Source organism: Carassius gibelio, chromosome A10, assembly GCF_023724105.1.
Source record: "Carassius gibelio isolate Cgi1373 ecotype wild population from Czech Republic chromosome A10, carGib1.2-hapl.c, whole genome shotgun sequence".
In the NCBI taxonomy this organism is placed as follows: domain Eukaryota; kingdom Metazoa; phylum Chordata; class Actinopteri; order Cypriniformes; family Cyprinidae; genus Carassius; species Carassius gibelio.
In genome coordinates, this window is record NC_068380.1 from 7,095,537 (window position 1) to 7,121,519 (window position 25,983).

At 37.1% G+C, this 25,983-nt stretch overlaps 1 protein-coding gene across 2 annotated transcripts in view; it reads right to left on the bottom strand.

The window, feature by feature from the left end:
- Nucleotides 1-25,983, bottom strand: part of LOC128020972 (RNA-binding protein Musashi homolog 2) — a 154,282-nt gene that overhangs the window by 45,101 nt on the left and 83,198 nt on the right. For both annotated transcript variants that reach the window (XM_052607816.1, XM_052607818.1), the window contains exon 7: nt 17,872-17,920. In XM_052607816.1, the coding sequence (XP_052463776.1) occupies nt 17,872-17,920 (49 nt within the window). The remainder of the gene's footprint in view (nt 1-17,871; nt 17,921-25,983) is intronic.

The window sequence follows — 25,983 nt, forward strand, 5'->3', positions numbered from 1 at the left end:
TGAAGAGGCCCTGGGGGGGTGAGCACAGCAGGAATTATGGAGGTCATACTGCAGGGCTGAAGGGTCAACAGCACTGAGGACAGAACTGAACTGGTGTTGTGTATCGTTTCGAACCACACACACACACACACACACACACTAAAGCAAGAGGACATTTGAGATACTGTATGCATAGTCTTATAAAGCCAGACTCGGTGGACCAAATCTAGTCCACCTTGCAGATCTGTCTTACCAAGAACCATACTTAAACTGACACACTGCTGTTTGTTATTAAAACTTGAAACATAAAAAAAAAGAAAATTAATTTAAATGCTAAGAGTGAATTTAAACATCACAACATTATAACGTCAAGTATTCAACCTTTCAGAGAGTCCTTGAATATGATTGGTCTGTTTTTCTGTATTCGTGCAGTTACTCTTTCAGATGGTTACATTGTTATACCAGTAGATGGCCACAAGTAACTGTGTTTATCAGTCATAAAGTTATTTATTCAAGCAATTCACTCAAAAACACTGATTTATTTATGAATTAAATAAGTGACTGTCTTCATGAGTGAGTCACTTGCTCCTTTCACACTGCGATTCCAGAAAATACACAAGTAATGTGTCCCGGCAATTGTTCCCAGGTCGCTACATTTTGCACTTTCAAACTGCCAGTGATTACCCGGAATATGTGCGTGCATTCGCACACAACCTGTAAAGGTCCCGTAAAGACATGTGACATCAGGATTTTACGTGTAATGTATGAGACGAAAATGCTAGGCACATTAACTTTCACTTAAGCTAGTGAACGATCTCAGCTTCAGCGCAGAAAGTGAGGAAAGAACTGATCTCTGCTTCATTACAGTTTGTACATATTTTTTTTTTCATCGCCAACGTTGATCTGCCTGGTAAACACTTGAAACACCTGGTAAAAAAAAGTTGCGCGATAACTTGCGTCATCACTACGAAACACCCTTTACGGGATTAGTTCTGGCTTTTGTTCACACAATGCTCGTTCCAGGACTGAACCCAGCAATGTTACTACACTGTAAAACCGAACAGTGAAATTAATCAAATTAAATTAGTTAATTGCACTCAAATAATAACGAAAGTTCATTGGACTTAATTTAAATAAGTTCTGTTAACTCAAAAATTTGTTGTAGTGAGGTGAACTTAAAATGATTGTGTTTTCTAGTTCCCAGCATGCTTTGCATCAGAAAACAAGGAAAATAAATTTAGAAATTAAGTGTTATTTTGTGTGTTTTTACACAAGATTAACATAGAGGGACATAAGTTAATACATAAATGTTGTGTTATATTAGATTTTACAAAGGTTTATGTTATGTTGGATTTGTAGTGTTACCGTTGTGGTGAAGAGTAGAGCCTGTGGTTAGACTGAGGATGGACAGCAAAAGCCTAATTTAGAGTGTATTTCCCACATTATAGGAGTTGAAAAATAGATAAAATTATGAGTGAATTACTCCCTAATTATAAGTTCAGAAATATAATTATTTAAGATAACTGAGATAATTTAAGGCAACTGGAATAACATTTTTTAAGTTTGTGTAAACTTAAAACATTTAAAAACATCACTTAAATGTTTTTGTGTAATCTGTTACAAAATATTTTTTGAGTTCTGTGAACTTATCAGGGTTTACAGTGTAGGTCCCCGACCTGGGATCAATCCCGGAATCAATCCCGGGACGTGTATGCTGCAAGGGACTGCATAAATCATATACTTTGTACCTACTACATAGGTAATTCTTTTGAATAAGTAACAAAGTTTTACTCCTCTGATTCATTCAGGTACAAAACAAGTTATTGGTTTATGAATAAATCACTTAGTTTCACAACTGATTCACCAAGGAACAACTATTTTCTTGTGCCTACATATCAAACAACATCAGTGCTAATATTCAGACATTCATAATTCATGTTTGTGTGTTATAACTTGTACATACTATATTAGTATGAAAAATGCATAATATTTTTGAGACTTGCTAAAGATAACATTTTATAGTATTTTTAAAGATTATCTTTTTTAGTCATCTAAAACTCACTTAAAAAAAAGTGATATAAATCTAAATCTAAGACTGGTCTTAATCCTGTACTGAATTCAGAAATGGCAAGCAGTGATGGTCACCTGCAGATCAGAAGGTACATGACATACATGTTTATCAGACTGACATGTGCTGCTAAACACCCATGACCCTCTCTGTAAATCTAATGCAGAAGACAGGCACTCACATCACTGAAGAAAATGACTGGGACAAAACAGTGTGAACATCTTCTGAGGAGGAGCAGAAAACAGCAGCAGATATAAATTAATAACGTGGCGGCAGACAGATCCATTCAGAACAAAACGCTGACGTAACGAGTGTTTTGTTTGAGGATGTCAAAAGAGACCAATTACTACGAGAAAAAGAGAGTCAGGTGATTTATCAGTGTTGTTACTCTGGCATGTAACGACTGTTTCATTAATAAAAACAAAAGCACAAATGAAAGCAATGGGGCTCAAACAAATCCCCGAAATTTTTTTTTCAAGGAATCCTCTGCGATGAGCTCCTCTAACCCCACACAGCCTGAGAGTATTAACTGTGCTTTTGGCCGTCGGCTCCACTGACTTTATTCAACATCAGACCTGTGGCCCCAACAGCCAATTAAAAGAGAGAGAGAGAGAGAGAGAGAGAGAGAGAGAGAGAGAGAGAGAGAAAGAGAGCCTTGAGTGTTTTTTTCACCTGAAAACCCTCCAGTGAATCCAAGCCATTAAAAGAGGATAGCTACATCAGCTCAGATCAGAACATGGATAAATAACGGCTTCCATAGACGTTTACTCAACACACACACACACGAACACACATGGTCCTGTTTCACACCGATGCCTGTTTTGATCAGTGTTTCTTTGCCAGTGTGATTGCCAGTGTATGATGTTCAAAAATCAATCTGAAATGTCATTCATGGGATTAACTACTTTATATTTTGTGTATGCAGATGCGTGTTTGTGTGCATCTAGGGTAGTGGAGGACAAAAAGGTAAAATCTTGCTGCTTTACTGGTTTTATTTACTGTATGCCATGCTTTCAGGAAATGTGTGCTTGTGGCCTTCAGCTTGCTAATTCCCTATTCATTTAATGGATTCTTCAGTTCATCTTAGCTTTCCATACTGTTAAGTTTAATCTGTATGTTCTAGACCTCTTAGTGAAAGCTACATGGGTTGAAAGTGACAGCTTTTCCATTCATGTTTTTGTGCTTTTACACAATGTTTCAGGGGTCCGAAAGTGTGACATAAATAGGGCTGAGTACCGAACTTCGATGTCTTTATGGTACAGAACGAAAAACTTCGATACTATGAGTATCGAAAAATTATTTATCTTTCGGTGCCAAATTTCGGTTCCAAAAGCCAAGCGGCCATTTTTTGTTTTTTTTTGCCAAGCGGCTGTGTCTGTGTGAGCTTGTAGCATACGTTGCATGTAAGGACCTAAATTTGCCGTGATTGGCTGTCCACCACCACGTGACGTGACGGGGAGGATTTCTGAAGATACTCGCAGTCACACAACAGAGGGGTAGTTGTTCTCTCAAAACATTTACGTTTTACAATGCCAAAGAGGTCTAAAGTGTGGCTACACTTTATAAAAGTGGATGCCGAGTCAGCAAAGTGCAACATATGCGATAAGAGTATTGCAACCAAAGCTGCTGTTAATGAAGCATTTGTTTGGATGAGTGTTTTGCCCTCCCTCCCTGTTTAGTTTGGTCTACTCCATTGCGTATCTTGAAACACACCCCCTTTTCACGTCGTCTATAAAACAGAGAGAGACAGATTTATCCGGAACAGCAAATTTCTTTTAGCAGCAGGCCACTGTATACGTTCACTTAAAACATAACCGACTGTGTTTACGAGAATACTTGCAGAGACCATTATTTTGATATAATTGTGTGTATGAGTGAATCCACTTCGGATCATCTTAAAAGGTGGCCTGAGATTAGTTTTCTTTACAATGTGCATGTGACACAATAGCTGGGTTTCCATTCAAAGTTGCAAATTTAACTTATGCACAAAATTGGAATATCGCACAAAACATTTGTGATCAAGCACCGTTTCCATCCAACGAGTCAAAGAGAACAAAATCGTCACTTCCTGATAAACTGGCATGAAACATGATTCTGCTGTTTGGGAATGCAGTTGTTTAATAGTTCTGGAAGGCAATTATACAGAAATACTTTGATGACAGACTTTGCTCAGGCATTTCCAAATGAACATACAGTAACATTTCAGATGCTGTGGAACAAGATCAGTCCACTGGTTAGCCAGGTATTACCGTCCCACAGTGCAAAGTCACATAACCTTTTTGATGCGCTTGGAGGAATTTATTCGCAAAATGCATTTCCAACTCCCATTATTCGCATGAACCCTTTTTTGCACAAGTCAAAAACCACCTCTAGCGAGCATAAAAACATTTTCACGAATTAAGGCATTTTTATTCGAAATTCAGCGTTTCCATCACTCGACTCTGATGCGCAAAATGTGCATAAAAGCAGGGTGATGGAAACCCAGCTAATGTAGATTCACATTCAAATGCCAAATATTTAGACCTGTTAACAGGAATAATGTATACTTGTAGGAAGATAATGACACACAAGAAAAGAAATGAGCAACTTATTCTATGTCTATGGAGATGATAGAATGAGCATATTAAAAACACTTTCAAAAGTCCTCCTTCAGTGCTCTGTGCAAATGAAGGCTTAAGGGTAACCAGACCACCTTGCAGTACCATGTGAAAGTTATGAAATTTACAGATATAACACTAGCATATATAAATGGGTTTAACCCTAGGATGTGAATAGATAAAAAAAAATAAGATTCATGTTATTTTTGGTTAATGTTTTTTTTATTTTGCAAAACACAATTAATCAAATGCATTTGCCATGCTATAGGTGTATATGTATATGCGTGTGTGTGTGTGTGTGTGTGTGTACAGGTGTGCATAGGCTTTGAAGCATCTTCAAGGGCCATAAATGCAAAAGCAAAATGCAAATGTGTGTATGTTTTGCAGGTGAGGTGCCTCAAAGAATGATGGGAAACTATTTTATCTGTTTTAATGTAGGTCAGCTAACAGCACAGGCCATCCATTCCTGTGTCCTACTTCCAGACACACACTGCCCTACCTCTCATTTGAGCGAGCCCCCTTCCCAAGAGCATGAGCATAAAAGAAAAAGGAATCGAAAACAAGAGAAAGTAACAAATCATATAACAAGAACAGCTTTGTTAACTGTATATTCAATATTTACTAATGGTTTAGAGTTCTATCTTTTTAATAAACAGAGATTAAAAAGCAAATGTTTAAATTTGAACATAAGGTAGAGTTTGATTTCCAACTCCAATTCGACAAAATTGACCCCTCTGCTGTACATGTCCCAGACCCCACAGATTCCACACCTGACACTGCTTCTCGCCAAATGCACATTCACAGCTCTGTTGAGGTTCTCTTGGGCTGGAGTCTCTTTTGAGTGCACAGTTTTTGTGAAGGTCACCGGCAGCTACAGATACCTAACATATTTATTAATTTGAGAAGAGAGGCTTAAGCCACGTTTCCACTGCTGGAACTTTACCCAGGAACTAGGGACTTTGGCCTGGTACTCGGTGTGTTTCCACCACAGGAACCAGGAACTAAAAGTTCCAGGTAAACGTTTCGGGGGCGGGACTTTGGTGCTAAACATCCTGATTGGTTGAGTTCACGCAGCATTGGTTGAGTTCAACCACCATTTATTCGGATCAACATTTTCAAAATATTACTGTTATTGTGTCATGAAATGTAATTTTAAAAGTATTTAAGGCGAGAATGTAGTTGTTTAAAACTCCAATCTGTGGTTTATTTATAAAGACAGCGCCTATTTAAAAATGTGTTTCGCCGATCTCTGAGACAGTCAGCTCCAGGTGATCAGCGAGAGCTCAGTCCTCATGTATCCGCCGAGAGCAGCCTCACCTCGGCTAGACCTTCTGATATGTGCCGCTGGCTCTGATGTCTCTTTAGTGGTTAAACATAAAATATATTTAAGTTTTGGGTAAATCTAACAGGTAATCTTTGGTCTGTATTCATTTTATCTACATGTTAAAATGAAAATAAAAAAAGCAAGTTTATATAATATCTCGTTTCATTGTAATGGCTGTATATATACACATATCCCTGAACTAAGTACATTTCTGCAGCTTTTATTATGTTTAAATGAAAACGAAAGGAGGCAGTGGTATTTGATATCATATTTTGTTTTATTGTAAATGTACAGTGAGGAAAATTGCAGTAGTCAAGGCGATGTTATCAAGTACGCTGCTGTTTGCAGAATTACCAGATTTGCATCGTCGTGGACATCACACTACCGAGTCGAATGCGCGAAGTCTGAACTACCAACGATGCAAGTCCAAAATCAGCACATTTTGTTTTGAGAGACGTGCGCAGACCTACGTCACCAGTCTATTTGTTTAATCTTCCCGATACTTTAGACCACAGTGGAAACGCAGAGAGCAGCAGTTCTGGGGGAAAAGAGTTCCAGGGGAAAAAAGTTCCCGGTACAAATGTTCCGGGTAATTTCGGTGGAAACGCTGCATTATTTCAGTAGAACGCAATATGTAATAAATGAACTCTTGAAGTAAAGGGAGATGATGAACAGAAAGAGGATTGACTCTGGATTACAGAAACAGACCATTTGGGGATAGTTTATAGAAGAGATTAGAAACCACAACAGATAGAGAGAATGAGAGGAGACTTACATGAGAGGAAATTAGATGAGAGAAAGAGGGGAGAGGAGAGAGAGAAGTGAAGAAGAAAATTTGGAAAAAAGGGAGATGAGAACAAGAGGATAAGGGAAGGTAAAAGACAAAAAGAGCAGTGAGGTGAGGTGATAATGAGATGAGTGGAGAGGAGAGATGAAAACAGGAGATAAAAATGGAGAAGAAAAGGAGAACTAGAATGATTTGAGCGAAGATGAGACAAAAAGAAGGGGATATGAGACAGTAAGAGGACATGGCTGAGAAAAGAACCCAAAAGGAAATGTTGAGACTAGTGGAGAAGAGAGGAGAATAAAAAGAAGAAGTGGAGAAAATAAGGTAGAGCAGAATACTCCATCTGTGCATTTAGTCTTTCTGTAATTGCATTAGAATTTCAATGGTGCTTTTGAAAAGCACCGAGCGGGAGCAGCCCTCCAGATGAATCAGACGGCGCTGAACATTTAAAGTGAGCCCAACATAAAGTAGCATTGATTAAACTTAATTAGGCTTTTGGTGGGCACTCAGACTATACTGTGTGTGTGTGTGCTGTCGTTTTAAAAGGCACACAATGGATCAGTTCATCTGTAATGAAGAATATTGGCGCTGGCTCTCGTGTTTGTTCGAGGGGGACGCCCGGATGAACCTCTGACACAAATAAAAGGAAGTGATAGTATTTAAGAGTTGTTAGTTTACATGAGTCTGTCTAGTCTTAAACAATACCAATGATTAGAGCAAGAAAACCAAAATTAATTCCATTTTGATGACCAGAGCTGGGCAGAACCAGCCTAGGAAACCGATGGGATGCCTTCGGTTGTTTGAATTCACAGCTCACTGGGTTCGTTCGGATCCCCAGTGGAGTGTAATTGGTATAATTCGTTGGATTAATCAAAATGCGGAGGCCCAGAACTGGGAGGTGCTCCAGTGTGCCACTTAGCAGAGCGTCTGGGATGCAGCCAGGAGGAATTAACTTCGCCACAAAGCTCCGTCTCTCTTACAAGAAGTTTTTTTTTTTTTCATTTAAACTGATCTGCCTCTCATACAGTGAGATTAGTCAGCACATCACACATAGACACATTACGGCCTCCGAACTACACACAGGATGTGTTTCATGTGTAACAATACGAGGGCCAAACAATACAATGTTTCATCAGGAGTGATGAAATCTCTATGACGTACATGAGGCTCAGCGAGATCTTCATGTTCAGTCTGAGAGATCCTGCAGTCTCTTATGAAGCACATTACTGACAGTGAGAGATCAGCGGTGTGAGAGATGGAAATGTGAGATCACTCGAGTGTCTTCAGAGCTGGTGTGTGTGTGGGCTTTAAATGCCAGCTCTGTCAGGGATCACACTCTTTTCTTCATTGGAAGAGAAGACAGGAAGAAATAAATAAATCTCTTACTGGTCCATTCCACACCGCCATTGGAGATTCAATGTGCCCATGTTTCTCAAACGAGTGTTAAAAATACGGTAAAAACAAATAATTACAGCAAAGGCATGTAGCATTCAAGAATTTCTCAATGAAGTGATTGCAGATTCAACACAGTTTTTTTTCTTTTTTTCTTTTTGTTAATAATGTTGTTTGATTAATAATACTGATATATACATATAATATAAGATTTACTTTTTTTTGCTCTTATGCTCACCAAAGCTACATTTATTTGATAAAATACAGCAATAGTTACAGTCAAAATAACTTCTATTTCAATATATTTTAAAATGTCATTTATTTATGATGACAAAGATACATTTTCAGCTTTTTTATTTTCCAAAAATGTTTCCTATTATGCTGTTTTGGCACTCAAAAAACATTTATTCATATTATCCATGTTAAAACATTTGCAGTGCTTTATTTGTTTGATTGACAGATGATTTTTCAGGATTACTTGATAGAAGTATTTAAAATGGAAATCTTTTGAAACATTTTAAATGTATTTACCGTCATGTGTGAACAATTGAACGCATCTTTTTTGAAAAGTAAAAAAAAAAAAAAAAAAAAAATAATCTTACTGACTTGGGGTTAGGGTTAGATAGTTAAGACAGTTTTATTAAACTGTTATTGGACTTCATTTGTCCAGCCTGTTTGTAATCACAAACCTGTAAGTCAGTATGACACTGTAAAAAGATGTGCGTGTGATTTTATTTTTAGATGTGCGTGTTATTTTGATCTCTGCAGATTAATAAATCTCCACACTCTATTTAGGCTTCTGGGTCAAAAAACAAAACAGACAAACTAACAAAGTGTTGGATTCTTCAGAGAAAGATGAAAGAAAACAAACCTGTGAGGATCCTGTCCTGAGATCCTCACACACACACACACACACACACACAGTTAAATTACAGCCAGGTGAAATCACTAAACAAGTCCAGAGCTGCATGCTGCCTCTCAGGTTCAACAATTAGCACTCAAGAGGGACATTTCTGCTAATTAATTCTGAATGTGTAATTAGTGAGAGAAACAGGGAATTTTGAAGAGGTGAGGGAGAAAGAAGTGTGTGTTGAGTGTGTGTTTATGTGCTATACAGCCAGAATTCTCAGGCTATGCATATAACACACAAAAGTAGCCAGAGCTGGTTGAAATCTCCAAACCATGTCCTCAGCCAGATGTGTAACTCTGCAAATGTTAAATACTAGATAGCAAATGTGCATTTTAGCATGCAGACATTTTATTTTATTTTTTTACTTTATGAAGTAGCACAACTGTTTTTAACAATAATAATAATAAGAATTGTTTCTTGAGCAGCAAATCAGTACATTAGAATGATTTCTGAAGGATCATGTGACATTGAAGACTGGAGACAATTCAGCTTTATCACAGGGATAAATTACATTTTAAAATATATATATTTTAAATTGTATTAATATTTCACAATATCACTGTTTTACTGTATTTTGATCAAATAAATACAGCCTTTGTTATTGTGATTTCAAAAAATACTGCTGAACCAACTCTTTCAAATAGAAGTCTATTTTTGCTGTAAATTCAACCAAAAATTGTTTTTACATTAAACAACAATGTAGCAATGCCTACTAAAGCTTAATCCAGTGAATCAAATACTTGACAAATTAACTAATAAATCAAGTTGTATTATTTGAAGCTTCGCATTATGATTGAGGTAAATACTCATATACTCAAACTTAAAGTAAAAGCTATACTTAATACAAGACTACAGAGGTAATAACAGTGAATGGATTGCGGTAACGTCACACCATTAACTTTAGCCCTGTGAAATCATCCTGATACTCGTAAAACTCTGTCTCCACCTCTTTTGTTTCAGATGGGTTTGTGTGTAAAAGCCCTTATCATCAACCTGCTGACTTTCTTAGACACACAACCTTTCTAACCATGCCAACCTCATGCTGTTGTAACTCTTGGCTCTGGACATCTTTATCATCTTCAGCAAGAAATCTTTTGGCACAGAAAGCCCTGCAATTGACGTCTTATCAGACCAATCCCTCCGTGTAAAAATAGAAACTGTATGTATGTGTGAGTGAGAGAGATCTGCATCCATCTCTCAATGACATTCACGCAGCACAAAAAAAATATTTCGGTGTGTAATGAGCCGTCGCCGGTGTGACTGAACAAGGCACTCACACTCACACACATGTTCAGATGTTAATAGTGATTTATTCTAGAAGGGCAGGTATTCATAAAAGCATATACTGGCCTTGTAGGTGGAATGCGTGTATGTGCTGCTCAATCATTTTCAAAAAAGTCTACACAACATATTTTCTATTTGTTTGCTGCAAACAGCATGTTGTCAGTGTCAAGTCAAACTTCTTGGTTCTCATGTTTGACATCTCAATATTTAAATACTATTCATCTATTCATTAACTTGGTCTCTATGATGGATGACAACTATATAACTACCTTGAGGTCTGTACAAATGTCTTAAAGTTACAGTAGCAAAAATGGCTTTTTAATTCTAAGAGTCATAGAGCAAGAAAGGAAAATGGTCCTGAGAATCTAAATTATGGCTCTTCTGGCAAGACAACCCTTTATTAACTGGGTAAGTGAACTTACAAAAACACTGAAGGATAAAGAATAAAATATGATCCTTTACAGTTAAAAGCTCTAAAATAAATAAATCACTGAAGACAGTTTCAACTAAAATAATCAGATCTCCTACAGGTGAGCAGAACCTGTCCATGGCTGCAGCTATGTGTGTTTGTGTGTGACAGATCTGTTGAAGAGGAGGATGGAGAGGCAGGTCTTCATCCTTAAGTCCATCAAACAGCTCTTGACAGCTCTCTCTGGACAAAAGTGTGTGTGTGTGTGTGTGTGTGTACGTACGCGTGCGTGATATGTGAGTGTGTGTCTCTGATAAGGGCCAGTGGGCTGCTTTGTCCTCTAGAGATAAAAGACCTGAAATGAAATCTGAAGACTGAAAGGACACCGGCCTACCCCAATAGCTTAGACCGAGAGAGAAGGAGAGAGGGAAAGAGGAAATGGTCTACTAGAGAAAAAAAGAGAAAGAATGTGTAAGCATCTTAGAGAAAGGAAATGAGAACGAAAGAGTCTTAGGTAACTGTGAAGAGTTTCACAGCTTTTCAATAGTCTACTGAACAGTAGGACCAGAAGCTTCCTGTTGAGTAGATCTGGATTAAACAACTGCTGCACGAACCACTCTCAGCATAATGACAACACACACAAACAGTCTGATATTTACACCTCTCCTAAGAAAAGACTGATTAAACACTGACATGCCATGGGTTACATGCCAGGGTTGAATTAACAATGCTTATTAAATTCCAACTTCGACTTTGAACTGAATATCAATTAGGTAGCAAACAGATGCAGAACTGATTTACATTTTTTAAGTATACTTAAAATTTCTAATTTTAAATTGGAAAAAACAAAACAAACTGAGTGTAAATGTAAATCCTTGTTTGCAAAGGTTGAAAAAGTTGGAAAACAATAATAAAACAAAGAACTGAGAGAATGATTGATACTGCACAGGGAATGAGAGAATAAAAATGATATGCAAAAAGATAGAACAATACATACAGAACAAGTGATAGACAGATTATCAAGAGATGGATAGAATGACTGATAAACAGAACAATAAAACAGAAAAAAAAACTAAATGATGAAACCGAGAGAACAGAAGAGATTATGTACAGAGAATGATGGTCTAAAATTAGAGAGAATGATATACAGAGAGAACGGCAGAATAAAACATAGAAAGAGAAAGACAATGATAAAACGACAGACAGACAGATAGAGAGAGAGAGAGAGAATTACATGAGACACAGAGAGAACAATATATGAAAAGATAGAGCGAAAATGATCAACAGAGAACAGAGGGATATACAAGGAGACAGATCAATATATATACCAGTAAGTGAGCACTTGTGTTTATGTCTATTGTTTTCAGGTTTATGTTTCTCACTATGCTCATGAGACAGTCATTCTACATCTGCACACACAAAGAGGAGGGAAAATGAGTTGCAAATTAATGGATGGACGGACGGATGGATGGAGAGAGAAATGAGAACAAAGAAGCAGAGTAGAAAAGACAAAAAAATGTTTTTTTTTTAAAGGGACAAAGAAGAGATGTGACATTTACAGAAATAAAAAGATGAAACCAGGATGAGGAAAGAGAGTCTCCTGGGAACACTTCTCCAGAAGATATGAGGGGTGGAGCGCTTTGGGGAAAAAGTGTTACAGAGAGTAAAAGAGAATACTGTGTGTGTGCTTGTGTGTTAATGTAGTGCCGATATATATAAAAGCTGCTCCTTCAACTCTGACAGCAGTGAACAGCCCAGCGACTGAGACCTCCCCGCTTTCAAAGACCTCTTCCTCTCCATTCTCACATCACACACGCGTATCAAAGACTCTCTGTGATGTGCCGTGATTCCTGCCACACTGAGAGAGACAGAGGATGGGTACGCTCAGAGAGAGACGGGTGGACGAATACACTGAACACTCCTGATTCTGAACACATGGTAAAACATGCCCTGCTGCTCTGAGATCAGTTTATGAGACAAACTAGCTGATCGTCCTCACTTGAGCAAAGAACTTAATTTAATATTCACGTCTCAAACTCTCCATCAATGCATACACTCAAGCCACTTATTAGCTGCTCTGGTTTCCTGTCTGAAAAAACAGATGAGTGGAGAGTGTCCTCATCAAAATGTAAATGACAACAATGGGGATCCCAAAGACTACACATGCATATATAAGGCCCGTGAGCCCGTCAATCTAATTCAAACCCCAGACAAGCGTGCGACAGAAGCAATCGTGCAGGAGAAATCAGATTCACGTTCAGCTCGATTAGCAGCGCGTCACCATCGCCATGCCAACAGCAATCAACGTGCCGATGAGAGATAAAATGTAAGAATGATTGACAGCCTGTCAGATCAGCTCATCTTTGCTAAATATTACGGTTATCAACAATAGAGTGAGTTTTAACTCTCCTTCAAAAGAGCTGTGCGAGTTGTGTGAAGATGCAATTATGGATCCAGAATTAGATTCCTAGGAAAATCAAGGCTTTTAAATGTTAAATCTAAGTACCTAAGTGAGAAAAGCTGTTAGTTAGCGACAGTCTGACAGCTCTGAGGAGCATAGCAGAGCTTTACTTGGAGTGAGCGCAACTCCTGAGGTTTGGATCTGATCAAAATTGTCTGCCAGAGTTCAGGTCTAGATGAGCTGATAAGTGCGGTCCATTCCTCCCGATTCATATTCATCTGACACGTTTGGCTCACTGAAGACTCCGCAATCCAGCTCACTCAGATGTACTCAAATTTTTCCAGCTCCTCTTGTGGGATTGAGATGTGTGTTAAACATTCATTTATTGTTCCAAGACAGATAAAATAAAAGAGGATTTTCAGCTGGACAAACATGAGAGAATTGAAAGGGTTTAAACTAGGGCTGTCAAATTTAAAACTAACTAAATATATATTTAACAAATAGATATATTTAATTCAGCTAACGCTTACCTAATTTGACCACTGCGTTCAATACGCACTCATTAAAACACCATTAATAAAATGATGAGCTAATAAATTTATAAATTAAACTGTTGAAAATGTTTTTTGCAGTCTTTATACAGAAGATTTTAACATGCATATATAAATTATAGTGTATACATTAAATATTTGTATGCTTATTTATTATTTATTTGATAGATTATTTCTTAGTAATTTATTACTAATTACCATTTTTGTTTCCTGAGGCAAATAAGCTCTAATAACAGCTCTAGTTCAAACTTTAAAACGGCCAAATATATTTGATTTTCATATATCATCTGGTCAATGTTCCTTTTTTTGTGATACTTTGGCACGACTTAAAGAAAAATATTGCGAAAGAAGTCAAGGAATAAGATGCTGACAGGAGGTGTGTAGTTTCTCTCTCTTGGCTGAAGGACGGAAACAGCTGTAGTGATGCTCACTGCATTAGAAATTTATAAGATTCGCCATGAAAAGCTGCCAGCACTTGTTTAATAAGAAAGCAGTTCCCTGCAGACTAAATGCACATTTCCACTGCCTAATATTTACAGACTCCTTGATCAACAGACGGACCGTAGGTTTGCACTCAAAACAGACAAACACTATTTATTATTTGGCAGCTGTGTAGTCCTGGACAATGTCACGACCGCTGTCCACTTAGTAGAGAACGCGTGTTGGACAAAACCTTTCAGAGGACAGTCTGTGATCTAAGAGCCACTGGCTTTTCCAAATACAAGTCGAGCTCATGTTGAAGAATAACAGAGCAGGAAGATGGATCTTTTCCCCTGAAGGAAACATTCCAGGCTGCTCAATGTGAAATTCAATGCAACAACACCAAAAAAATGGAAGCAGATTTCCTGGATGTGTCAAAAACATCTCAAAATATACACTAGCTTATACTTCAAATCCAGGTCGCATATGTGTAGATCAACACGTAGCATGGACATAGCATTTGTGTCTGTTAATAGAATGTATTTCCTCCCAAAGAACACGTAAAGTAAATCTTTCTGATGGCAAATCTTGAAATCAGTGGACATGGATTTGATACGGCACGCTGGACAGGTCAGTATGCTATTAGTAGATATAGCACACACATTCAGAATAAGACAGGAATGTAATATGTTTGCACAACGATATATTTGATAAACCGAACACGCTGTGGCTCAGCGTTTCTCAACGCTGGCCTCAATCTGAGAGTTTAACCTGTCTTAAGGTCCCTGATTCCCTCCCACAAGTCTGTATATTTACAGCATGTACATTAGCTCCAGGAGATTCAAAGGTCAAAGGTCACATGCAATGACAACTGAGAGGTAGTATTTTCATTTCCAGAGGAGATAATGGGCTCCCAAACACAGCCCAACTGCCTCTCTTCCTGTCAGATCTCTCTAAAACTAGAGCTCCACAGGAACTGGTTAGGGATATAAAACATACTTCATGCTGATGCAAAGCTGACTTGAAGCCTGGCTTTCTCTTTTCTGTTTCTGGTTAGAGAGAAAACCAGGCTTCACTCACATTACATATACATCTGCCTATCTATATATAGTTTGAGCTGTGAAACACCCACACACACACAGAAGTTGTATTAATATTAATTATCAACTATTGATTCATTTATTTTTCTTTTGAAAAAAGTAACAAAAAATTATATTGCCCCCCCCCCTCCAAAAAAAGAAGAAGCTAATATTTAATATTATTTACTTTATATATATATATATATATATATATATATATATATATATATATATATATATATATATATATATATATATATATATATATATATATATATATAATATTATTTTCAAAATATATAGTAATATTTATTGGATTAATAATATTAATTAATTTTATGAAAATGGTTAATTTGATTTCATTTGGATTGTTAGCATATCCAGTTATGCAAGTTGGTTTCAATATTATATTAAAGGAGAAGTTATTTTACTCTTTTTTTTACATCTCTAACAGAAGTGTGTAGACATCTTATACACACTGTATAAGTTTGGTGAATATGTTGTATTTGAAGAATATATTTGAAAAATTTAAAGATGGTAAAAGAGCAAGAGACTTAAGGAGGGAAAGAAAGAGATATTGTTTCTGATAAACGACAGAGAAAATGTCCTAGCCATGATTGTGGATCTGAGCATCATTTTCTCTACAATTAGTCTGAATGAAGTCAGAATATCAATAACACAACTAACAAAGCACTCATGCACAAATAAATACTGTAATATGCCACAAAGTTATCAGACTCAAACAGACAGCCACAGCCACACACACACATACAGAGGCTGGGGACTGTGTTGAGTCCAGGGAACGCCGATCCAGGTAAGGAGATTACAGACGCACACAATACCACCTTCTGTTCATCGTCCAGGAACAATCCGGTCCTCTGGAGCATCCAGGAAACGCACACAAAACAAAACCTCATCCACGGCCAAAAATTCCTAACTCAGCCCAACACCTGCTCCTCTCTCTCTCTCTCTCTCTCTCTCTCTCCCTTTCTTTTCTTTATACCCCTCAACAATAAAAGTCATAATTCATGCTCTCTGTTGATCGAACCGAGACGCTGTTACTTTTACTTACATCATTTGAAAATCACAAAGTTCCAGCTGTAATCAGACGCGTGTTCGGAAGCATGTTGAGCAGAACCATCAGCATCCGTGACGTTACACCAGCTTTCATCATCCCGGCAGACTTTTGTATTCAGGGAAACTGGGTGAGCAAAAGCAGCAGAACTTCTGCTATGGGAATTACAGGTGTGTAATTACTGCGTCTTCTAATACGACGAGAAAAAAATGTGTTCTTTGAGAAAAATGTACTTGAGACAGATGAACAAATGTGGTAGCGATGTAAAGGAAAATGTTAATGTATGCAGCACTTGATGCAGAATGATGGGAATGGGGCTTTCTCCGTCAGCACAGCTTCAAAACTGTCCTCCTACATGCCCCGCTGAAATAAAAACCTAAACTAAACCACCTCTCGCAAACACCACGTCAAAACCACCTTCTGTCAGATGCTAGCAGAGTGTTGGACAGGGAAATGAGGGTTTGGATTACACCAGGGTTTTAGATGCCACACTGAAATATGTGAATTACTGAAATAAACAGAGGACCAGAGAGACCTCCAGGGAACTCCTTACTCAACAGTGTTGAAATAATGACGTGTGTATTGATATGCATTCAAATGATTTTGGTCCAAGTACATTTTACATTTATTCATTTAGCTGACGCTTTTATCCAAAGCGACTTACAATTGCTATATATGTCAGAGGTCGCACGCCTCTGGAGCAACTAGGGGTTAAGCGTCTTGCTCAGGGACACATTGGTGTCTTACCGTGGATTCGAATGAAAAAAATCACAACAACCCTTGCATTCATTGTTTCACTATGTAAATTATATCATACCCAATTTAAAAAATAATAGGCCATAAAGTTGGTTTGTATGACTGCATGTTATTGCAAACACAGTGTGTGTTCTGGCAGAGCGAGGGCTGTATGGCCTTTGGGTATTCACTGTAACGGCGCACAAAAGGAACCAGCAGAGCCCTGATGAAAATCACACCATTACATCTGTAATTAACAGCATGAAATCCCGCCACAAAACCCCTTCAAATGTCTGAATAACATCCCTGATCCGTGTGCCCACAGGAGAGCCAATGCACGTTCCCACAATGCACTGGGGCAGCAGGACTGATGGAGCTTTGGAGCTCAATTTCCAACACAATCATCCTCATTTCAGCCTGAAAATGCCAGAGAGATTCTGCTTCAGTCTCTTTAGTGAAAGGAGAGAGAGAGAGAGAGCAAGAGAGAGGGAAAGCAGGGAGAAAAGAATGGAGGCGGACAAAAAGCGTCTCTTAACAGCAGTTTAACAGTCACCTGGAGGGCATGAAGGACACGAGAGAGAAAGGAGACAGTAGTGTGAAAAAGCGTGTGTGTTTTAAACACATTTACTCTCTTTTTCCCACTCTGAAATGTTTTGTACTGTACAGATCTCCCTTTCTCAATTAAATGCTAATTATTATATAATTTTTTTGCCATGCTTTACTGGCATAACACTAGATATAGTGCACCGTCAATCCTCACATTAGCAAGGATCAAAAACCTAAAAGCTCTGTGTCGTCCACAACATTAGAGGACACTCACATATATTTTGCTTTATAGTTTAGAGGTCCAATGGTCTTACCTCTATGTCTGTTTGTAGTTTTGTCAAACATTAACATGGCATCCTCTACCTGAAAAACAAAAGAAAAACACACTCATGAGTCAAAGAACAGTGTAAAGTACAAAAAAAAGTCCAGTGAGACCAGATAAAACATCTTAAAAGAAAAGTCATTTGAACTCTTTCTATGATTACATTTAATTATTAAAGCTCAAGATACATCATGAATTCTTACAGTCCAAACATTACTAAGACCAGATCATTAATAAGAAGATCAGATGTCAAGAAGCACCTTCCAAGATGACAAATGTACTTCCATCATAACTTGACATTTTACTTTAATTGCTCAACAGGACAAATGCATGACAAGAAACCCTTTGTATGAGGCAGGCAGATTCTTGAAAGAAAACATGCAGAATCCTGCAGAGACACACCAGTGTCCAGAGTAATATGCCCTTCATGACTCACATCAGAGAGAGAGAGAGAGAGAGATAGAGACAGACAGACACAGTCAGTCTCAGGGGGAGACAGAGCGGTTCATGTGTCCGTGCACTGCCTGCCTCCTGGATACGGTCGCTAGGTAACATGAGGAGTTGTCTAAGTGTAAGAGACAGACTGTCCAGCACAGCGGGGGACTTCAGTATGAGGCCAGCGGCTAGGAACACACACACAAGGGTCATGGTGAGTCTTTAATAGAGAGATATTAAAATAGGAGTCAAAACTGCTCTGCCCACATGAGACCTACGGCCAACCATTATGCACATTCAAATAGACCTACTGTACAGTACAGGCTAGAGCAACGCGGGGTTAAACATTCAGATGATGAAAAAATCTATATTATTGAGAACGTACATTTCTCAGAAAATATGGGTTAATAGCTGCTAGCAAACCTGAGCCTGGTGCTCTCAGAGCAAATCAGATCAAACAACAGCAGACCAGACCATATCATGCCCTACTATTCCAGTCCAGTCTAGTCTATTACATATCACACATATCATATCTCAAACCAAAATGTGATTCTTACTCTAACATCTACATGCAAGCAAGCATCTGAAGACCTCAAAACATGCTGATGGAGATAATGTGTGCTGTATACTGTCCTTCACACACACACACACACACACGTTTGTTTTTGTGAAAAGTGGGGACATCCCATAGGCGTAATGGTTTTTATACTGTAGAAACCGTATATTCTATAGCCCTTCACCAACCCTACCCCTAACCCTAACCCTCACAGGAAACTTTGTGCATTTTTACTTTCTTAAAAAAAACAAAAAAAACACTCATTCTGTATGATTTATATGTGTTTTGAAAAATGGGGACATGGGTTATGTCCTCACAAGTCACCATCTCCTTGTAATACCTGTGTCATACCCATGTAATTATACAGAGTTGTGTCCTGATGTGTCACAAAAACATGCCCACACACATACACACACACACACAAAAGTAGAGAGGTTGTCAGAAGATCAGAAATGTGTCACACACAAATAACGCACATTAAGCTGGTGAAATCAGTGTAGGACTGCAAGTCTTTTCTAAAGTGTCTGTCACTGGAGTCCTGAAATGCCTCTCTGCCTCTATCTGATGCGAGGTTAAGGACCTCTTCTCACTCCCTCACACACACACTTCTCCTGCTCCTGAAAGGAAAGCTGAAGAGGCTGACACAGTTCTTATCAATTTTAAAGGAGAAGTGAAACTCTCTGGACTTTCTTTAGTAGAAATAAAGGAGAAAAGTCTGCTTTCAGCATCTACAGTAAATGTTAGAGGAGATACTTCCCTCACACGGGTAAAAGCTGCTTGTGTTTCTGTCAAACACGTCAATATGTTTTTAAAACATCTGTAGAAGGGCAAAGATCACAAACACACCATACAGACGGGAATTATGAATAATTAAATCCCAGAAACTGCAGTATTAATAAAAGAGCAGAGGATAAAGAGATTTACAGCCCAGGAAATACATCCTGACAGCTGTATGATCAACCACACTCAGATTTTCCACACCTTTTGGCCAATGAATTTCCATGACGTTTCTGGTCATTTGTGACTGCTGGAGAAGTATTTTTAATCATTTTATACAAATTGCAACCTACAAAGAGTACTTTATAGAATATTATGAGCTGAGCATAACTAAAAAAAAAAAAAGCATGACCAGACTTTTTAGGATTGTATTATCAATTGAATATTTAAATTCAAACTAATATTTCAAGGTTCTCCATAACTCTGAGAACTCTGAATTATACACGTAAACTAGGGATGGACACAAGTATTCGAGTACTCCGAGGTGAAAGCGACAATCGATCATAAAAAGCTAATGTAAAAAATAAAAATAAAAAATACTTTTTCTTTTGGTTTCTGATTTTTCTGCACCATTTTTGAGAAGCGGATTAAGATCTGAGTGGTTAGCGTTGCCAGAGCATGTGGTCCTGACTCCAAAGTACAGAACAAAGAACAGGAGAAAAATGGTTTTAAAGTTGTGTAGTGATGTCTGAATTCACTGGATTTCCTCAGAAAAAAGAATGAAGCACTTTATTCAGCAGAGATCATAAACATGAGTAAGTCTCTTTTTATTTATTTATATACTTGTACTAGTTTTCACATAACGTGTAAACATTTTACTAGTTAGACTTTTTCCAAATACTTTTTCCAAACTATAATTCCTGACTAAATGTATAATCAAGTGAAACATTATGAAGTTTCAATAACAATATACAATAATATACCATTCAAAAGCTTGATGTAAATAATATAAATGTAACAAATAGAGATAACTCTAACAAATATAAAAACAATGCAGTTCTTTCAATTTATTCCCCCTAAAAATCCTGAAAAATATTTCTCAGCTCTTTCCAACATTAATAATGATAAAAAATAATAATGATGATAATAATATTTTTTTTTTGGTAGAAAATAAGATTGTTAAAATGACTTCTGAAGGATTGTGTGACCGGAGTAAGGATGCCAAAAAATTTGTTTGAAAGTAAGCTTTGATTTCCCTAATAAACCCTAATAAAATAAATATATTCTTAATAAACTACAAACAAAAAATTATATAGATTTATTTTGTTCTCACATTCTCTCTTGTAACTCCTCACTCAGTGGCACAGCTGACTGAATGGCTCATTATGCAGCTCATTATGCAGCTCATTATGCAGGGCTTTGTCTTCTCAGGTGTAAATCACAATGATATTCATGGTAGTTGACGCCTACTCACATATGTCTTTTACCAACAAAAAGTGTCTTAGAAAATTTAAATCAATATATTGTTTTCTGTGAATGAGTAAACAAAATGATTTTCACATAATTTAGAAAGAAAAATAGACAGATTCTCCAGTTCTCAACAATCCCGGGAACCAATGTTATGTATGTGTTTTATGGCCTTATTCAAGTGATTTAACATTTTTAGTTTTTCACTATCCATGCATAACATTTTTTTTCTCAAAAATACAATCATGTACATGCATGCATTTCACATATTATTATAGCCCAGTTTGTGCTGATTACAGTGATATTAGACTTTACCAATTTAGATATTTATAAGAAACTGAAAAAAGCACAAATATCAGGGCATGACAAAACTCTCCAGGCCCCAAAAATACCCTTAGACTCCAGAGGGTTTAATGATCACGAAAATGATTCAAACGCCAATGTGATTCTATTCCTAAATTACAATGATTCATCGATTTCATTAATCCACCCTTGATATGTGCGATCAATGTTGTAATCACTTGGTTCATCCGTGTAGCATACGATCACACCAGTGTGATTTGAACATTTAAATTCGGCCATTGACCTGAAGAGAGCAGTTATGATCATTCAGGAATGAAACCGCTTTTGAATTAGTTAACCAAATAATTTAAAAGAACTGGGTCAAAATACATATTCATTAAAACAGTAGAAACTTTGGGCTTGAGTTTGTCTGGTACACTTTTTCTGACATGGACCTGATGTCAGTGTTATTGTTTACTAAAACTCTTAAAAAGCTTTCGTTTAAATTAAAATAAAGCTGAAATATATAAATTATATGAAAACCTAAGCTTTACCAACTTTGTAACCTTGGCAATTACTTGAAATAAGTTGTTAGAGCATTGCGTTAGAAGCGCAAAAGGTTTCAAATCCCAGGGAACACACATACTGGTAAATAAAATATATATATATTATTATCTGCTAAATGCATAAATATAAAAATGACAAAAGTGCATAAAATGACAAACAAAAAAATAAAAAGGAAAAAAAGCTATTCTTTTTTATTAATTATTATAATATCAAAATATTATAGAAGTATATAAACAAGACTAAAATAACACTGCCTGATGTTACAGACCGCACACAGGCATACTTCAGTTTGTATTAAATGTAGATTATATATCTGTAGGGAGAGAGAAAAGCCTTGCAACTCCTCTTCTTCTAAAACTCATTCGTTCTCTCCAGGGATTGGAGCTCAAACATCAATAATTCACTTTTCGCAAAGAGAAACACATTTATGGTTTGTATTTGAAATGGAGATCTAATCCAGCCTGACCGGGCTGGATAGATTTCGGAGAGGCCCGGGAGATGAGCACTGAGGAATTCCCCGTCTTACTGGCTCAGGGTGAGAATGTAACATGAACTAATGATCTCTCATCTGATCCAGGATCAGGTCGCATCAGAGCTCTACAGAGAGCACACCATATGCATCTGGGAGACAAAGAAATACACTTCCTTTGTGTTTGAACTGAACGGTGTACAGGTGGAACACAGCTCATTGCTTGAAATTGATTTCACAGAACATTAATATAATCAAATGTTTATTAAAGTTTCTTTCTGTCTATTTCTAGGGCTCTTTCGAATGCCATTTTTTGAGCTTCGAAGCTTAGGTGGCAATCAATATCGAATATTCGAAGCTTCGGTGGGTGGGGCTAAATATATAATAATAGTGTCGGTTTGCATTTGTATCATCTTTCACGACTTCACGTTTCACTCTTCGGCATCGTAAATGTGTTGCGGCAGACCCAGTGGAGTGCAGTGTTGCATTTGGTGCAATATGATCAGGTGGCACACATTCTTTAAATATTAATAAACATTTAATAATCTTTTAATTAGAACAGTTTCCGGTACACATTACACGGGCAGGTTTATGCTCCGAAAACGGACAGTGCACAAGTGATACAAAACACAAAGTCTGTTGAGAGCAAGAACTTTAATAAGGTATTAATAACGAACATTTCTTTAAAACGAATTCCAAAACAGAAATTAAATTAGTAACACACAGTGATTTCAACGAACTGTAATAAATAAAGAACACGGTAGCATGCTTATAAACAGCTTAATAAGAACAAATGAATTGTTTTTAAAATGACACAAAATGTAATATCTATTACAATTAGTTTTATTCTATATAAGGGATTTATTTTGTCTTATTCTGACTTTTTGTTAATTTAAATCTTTAAAATGCGCGATGCTTTTATTGAAAGCATGTTGCAATTAGCCTATTTATCATAGCAAATTAAGCGCATAAAAGCAGTTTGTTTTTTTTTGCCGCGTGCTACTTACAGAACTCAGGTGATTTTTCAAACTTGTGGTGCTGTTGTGGTAGGCCAGTTTCAAATCGCATATTTGACACACTGCCTTTGTCTTGTCATCCTCACTTAATTTAAAGTGCTCCCAAACAGCTGAGGTCTTGGGCATTTTGTACCTATTCAGTATGAGATTAAATAAATCACTACGTTCGCCAACGGGCGGTTCAAGCATGAGTGAGAATGAATCCGCGACGGAAGTCACGTGTTAAAAAAAAAAAAAGAATATTCGAATCTCAAAACTGAAAATCGAATGCCACCCCACCGAACGAATATTCGAATATTCTATTATTCTAGTACAGCCCTATCTATTTCATGTTTATCTATCTTCAGGTGCTATATATATCTATATCTATCTATCTATCTATCTATCTATCTATCTATCTCTCTCTATATATATATATATACATACATATATACATATATATACATACATACATGCATACATACATGCATACATACATATACACACACACACACACACACATATATATATATTGTATTACAACATATATTTTAAATCTGTTTGTAAGCATATTTCAAATACTGTTGATTTTTACTGCTGGGGCACACAAGTCCACTCAGAAGGGACAGATCTGTAGACAGAGACCTACAGCAACATCCATCAGAACGTCAGACAAAGCTGCCATGGAGGACAATTATGGGTCATTTTGTTAAAATGCCTTTATTCTATCCAGGCTATGGAAAAACTCACAAAATCCATCACATAAGCTGTTGGAAAAGAGAAAATACTCTCTTTTTAGGTAGAGAAAGGTACTTGGAGAAACAAAAAAATATCTTTATCCATGAGAAAACTGTATAACAAGCGATCGCTTTCTTACACTTTGCTAATCAGGCTGTCTTTTTTCATTTTATAACCGCCCCCCCCCCACCCAATTCATTTATCTGCATGCTAATTATATTAATCAACAGAAAAAGCTGTTAATAAACCTGCTAATTGGTATGTAAATAAGATCCTCCTGACACTAACCATGCCACAACAACTTTAATTTAAATAAATACAAATATGTCAGTATTCATTTAGTTCCTTGACGGCTGGCAGAGCAGCTGATATCACTCCTCTTTCTTTGCAATCTATTCACCTGATTTTTCTTCATTCCTTCGCGAAAACATCTGACAGCATCCAACAGTCTGAACCTTCTCCACTAACTACTAAAAAAAGACAGACAGGAAGAGGGTAATGATAAAGGGTTTACTTTATTTATTTTGGTATCAACAGCTTTATAAAATACTGTTAAATCTATTTAAAAATACAGTAATATTATAAGCATTAAATATAAATAATTAATCAAGTGAAATTTTCATACATACATACATACATACATACATACATACATACATACATACATACATACATACACACATACATACACACATATATATATATATATATATATATATATATATATATATATATATATATATATATATATATATATATATATATATATATATATATATATATATATATATATATATATATATTAATGTCCAAGCACAGTACTAGAGAGGTGATGGGAAGGAAAAGATGTGGTAGAAAAAAAAGTGTACAAGCAATAGGGATAACAGCACCCTGGAGAGGATGGTGAAACAAAACCCATTCAAAAATGTGGGGGAGATTCACAAATAGTGGACTGCAGCTGGAGTAAGTGCTTCAAGAACCACTACACACAGACGTATGCAAGACATGTGTTTCAGCTGTCGCATTCCTTGTGTCAAGCCACTCTTGATCAACAGACATCTCCAGAAGCGTCTCGCTTCAAAAAGGACTGGACTGCTGCTGAGTTGTCCAAATATATGTTCTCTGGTGAAAGTAAATTTTGCATTTCCTTTGGAAATCAGAGTCCCGGAGTGTGGAGGAAGAGAGGAGAGGCACGCAATCCACGTTGCTTGAGGTCCAGTTTAAAGTTTCCACAGTAAGTGATGGTTTGGGGTGCCATGTCATCTGCTGATGTTGGTCCCCTGTGTTTTCTGAGGTCCAAGGTCAACGCAGTCATATTCCAGGAAGTTTTAGAGCACTTCATGCATCCTGCTGCTGACCAACTTTGCAGATTTCATTTTCCAACAGGACTTGGCACCTGCACACAGTGCCAAAGCTACCAGTACCTGGTTTAAGGACCATGGTATCCCTGTTCTTAATTGTCCAGCAAACTCGCCTGACCTTAACCTCATAGAAAATCTCTGGGGTATTGTGAAGAGGAAGATGCGATATGCCAGACCCAACAATACTATCAGAGCTATCTCATAACACCGGAGCAGTGCCACAGACTGATCAACGCCATGCCACGCTGCATTGCTGCTGTAATTCAGGCAAAAGGAGCCCCAACTAAGTATTGAGTGCTGTACATGCTCAAATTTTTCATGTTCATACTTTTCAGTCGGCCAAAATTTCTAAAAATCCTTTCTTTATATTGGTCTTAAGCAATATTAAAATTTTCTGAGATACTGAATCTGGGATTTTCCTTAGTTGTCAGTTATAATCATCTAAATTAAAAGAAATAAACATTTGAAATATATCAGTCAGTGTCTAATGAATGAATATAATACACGAGTTTAACTT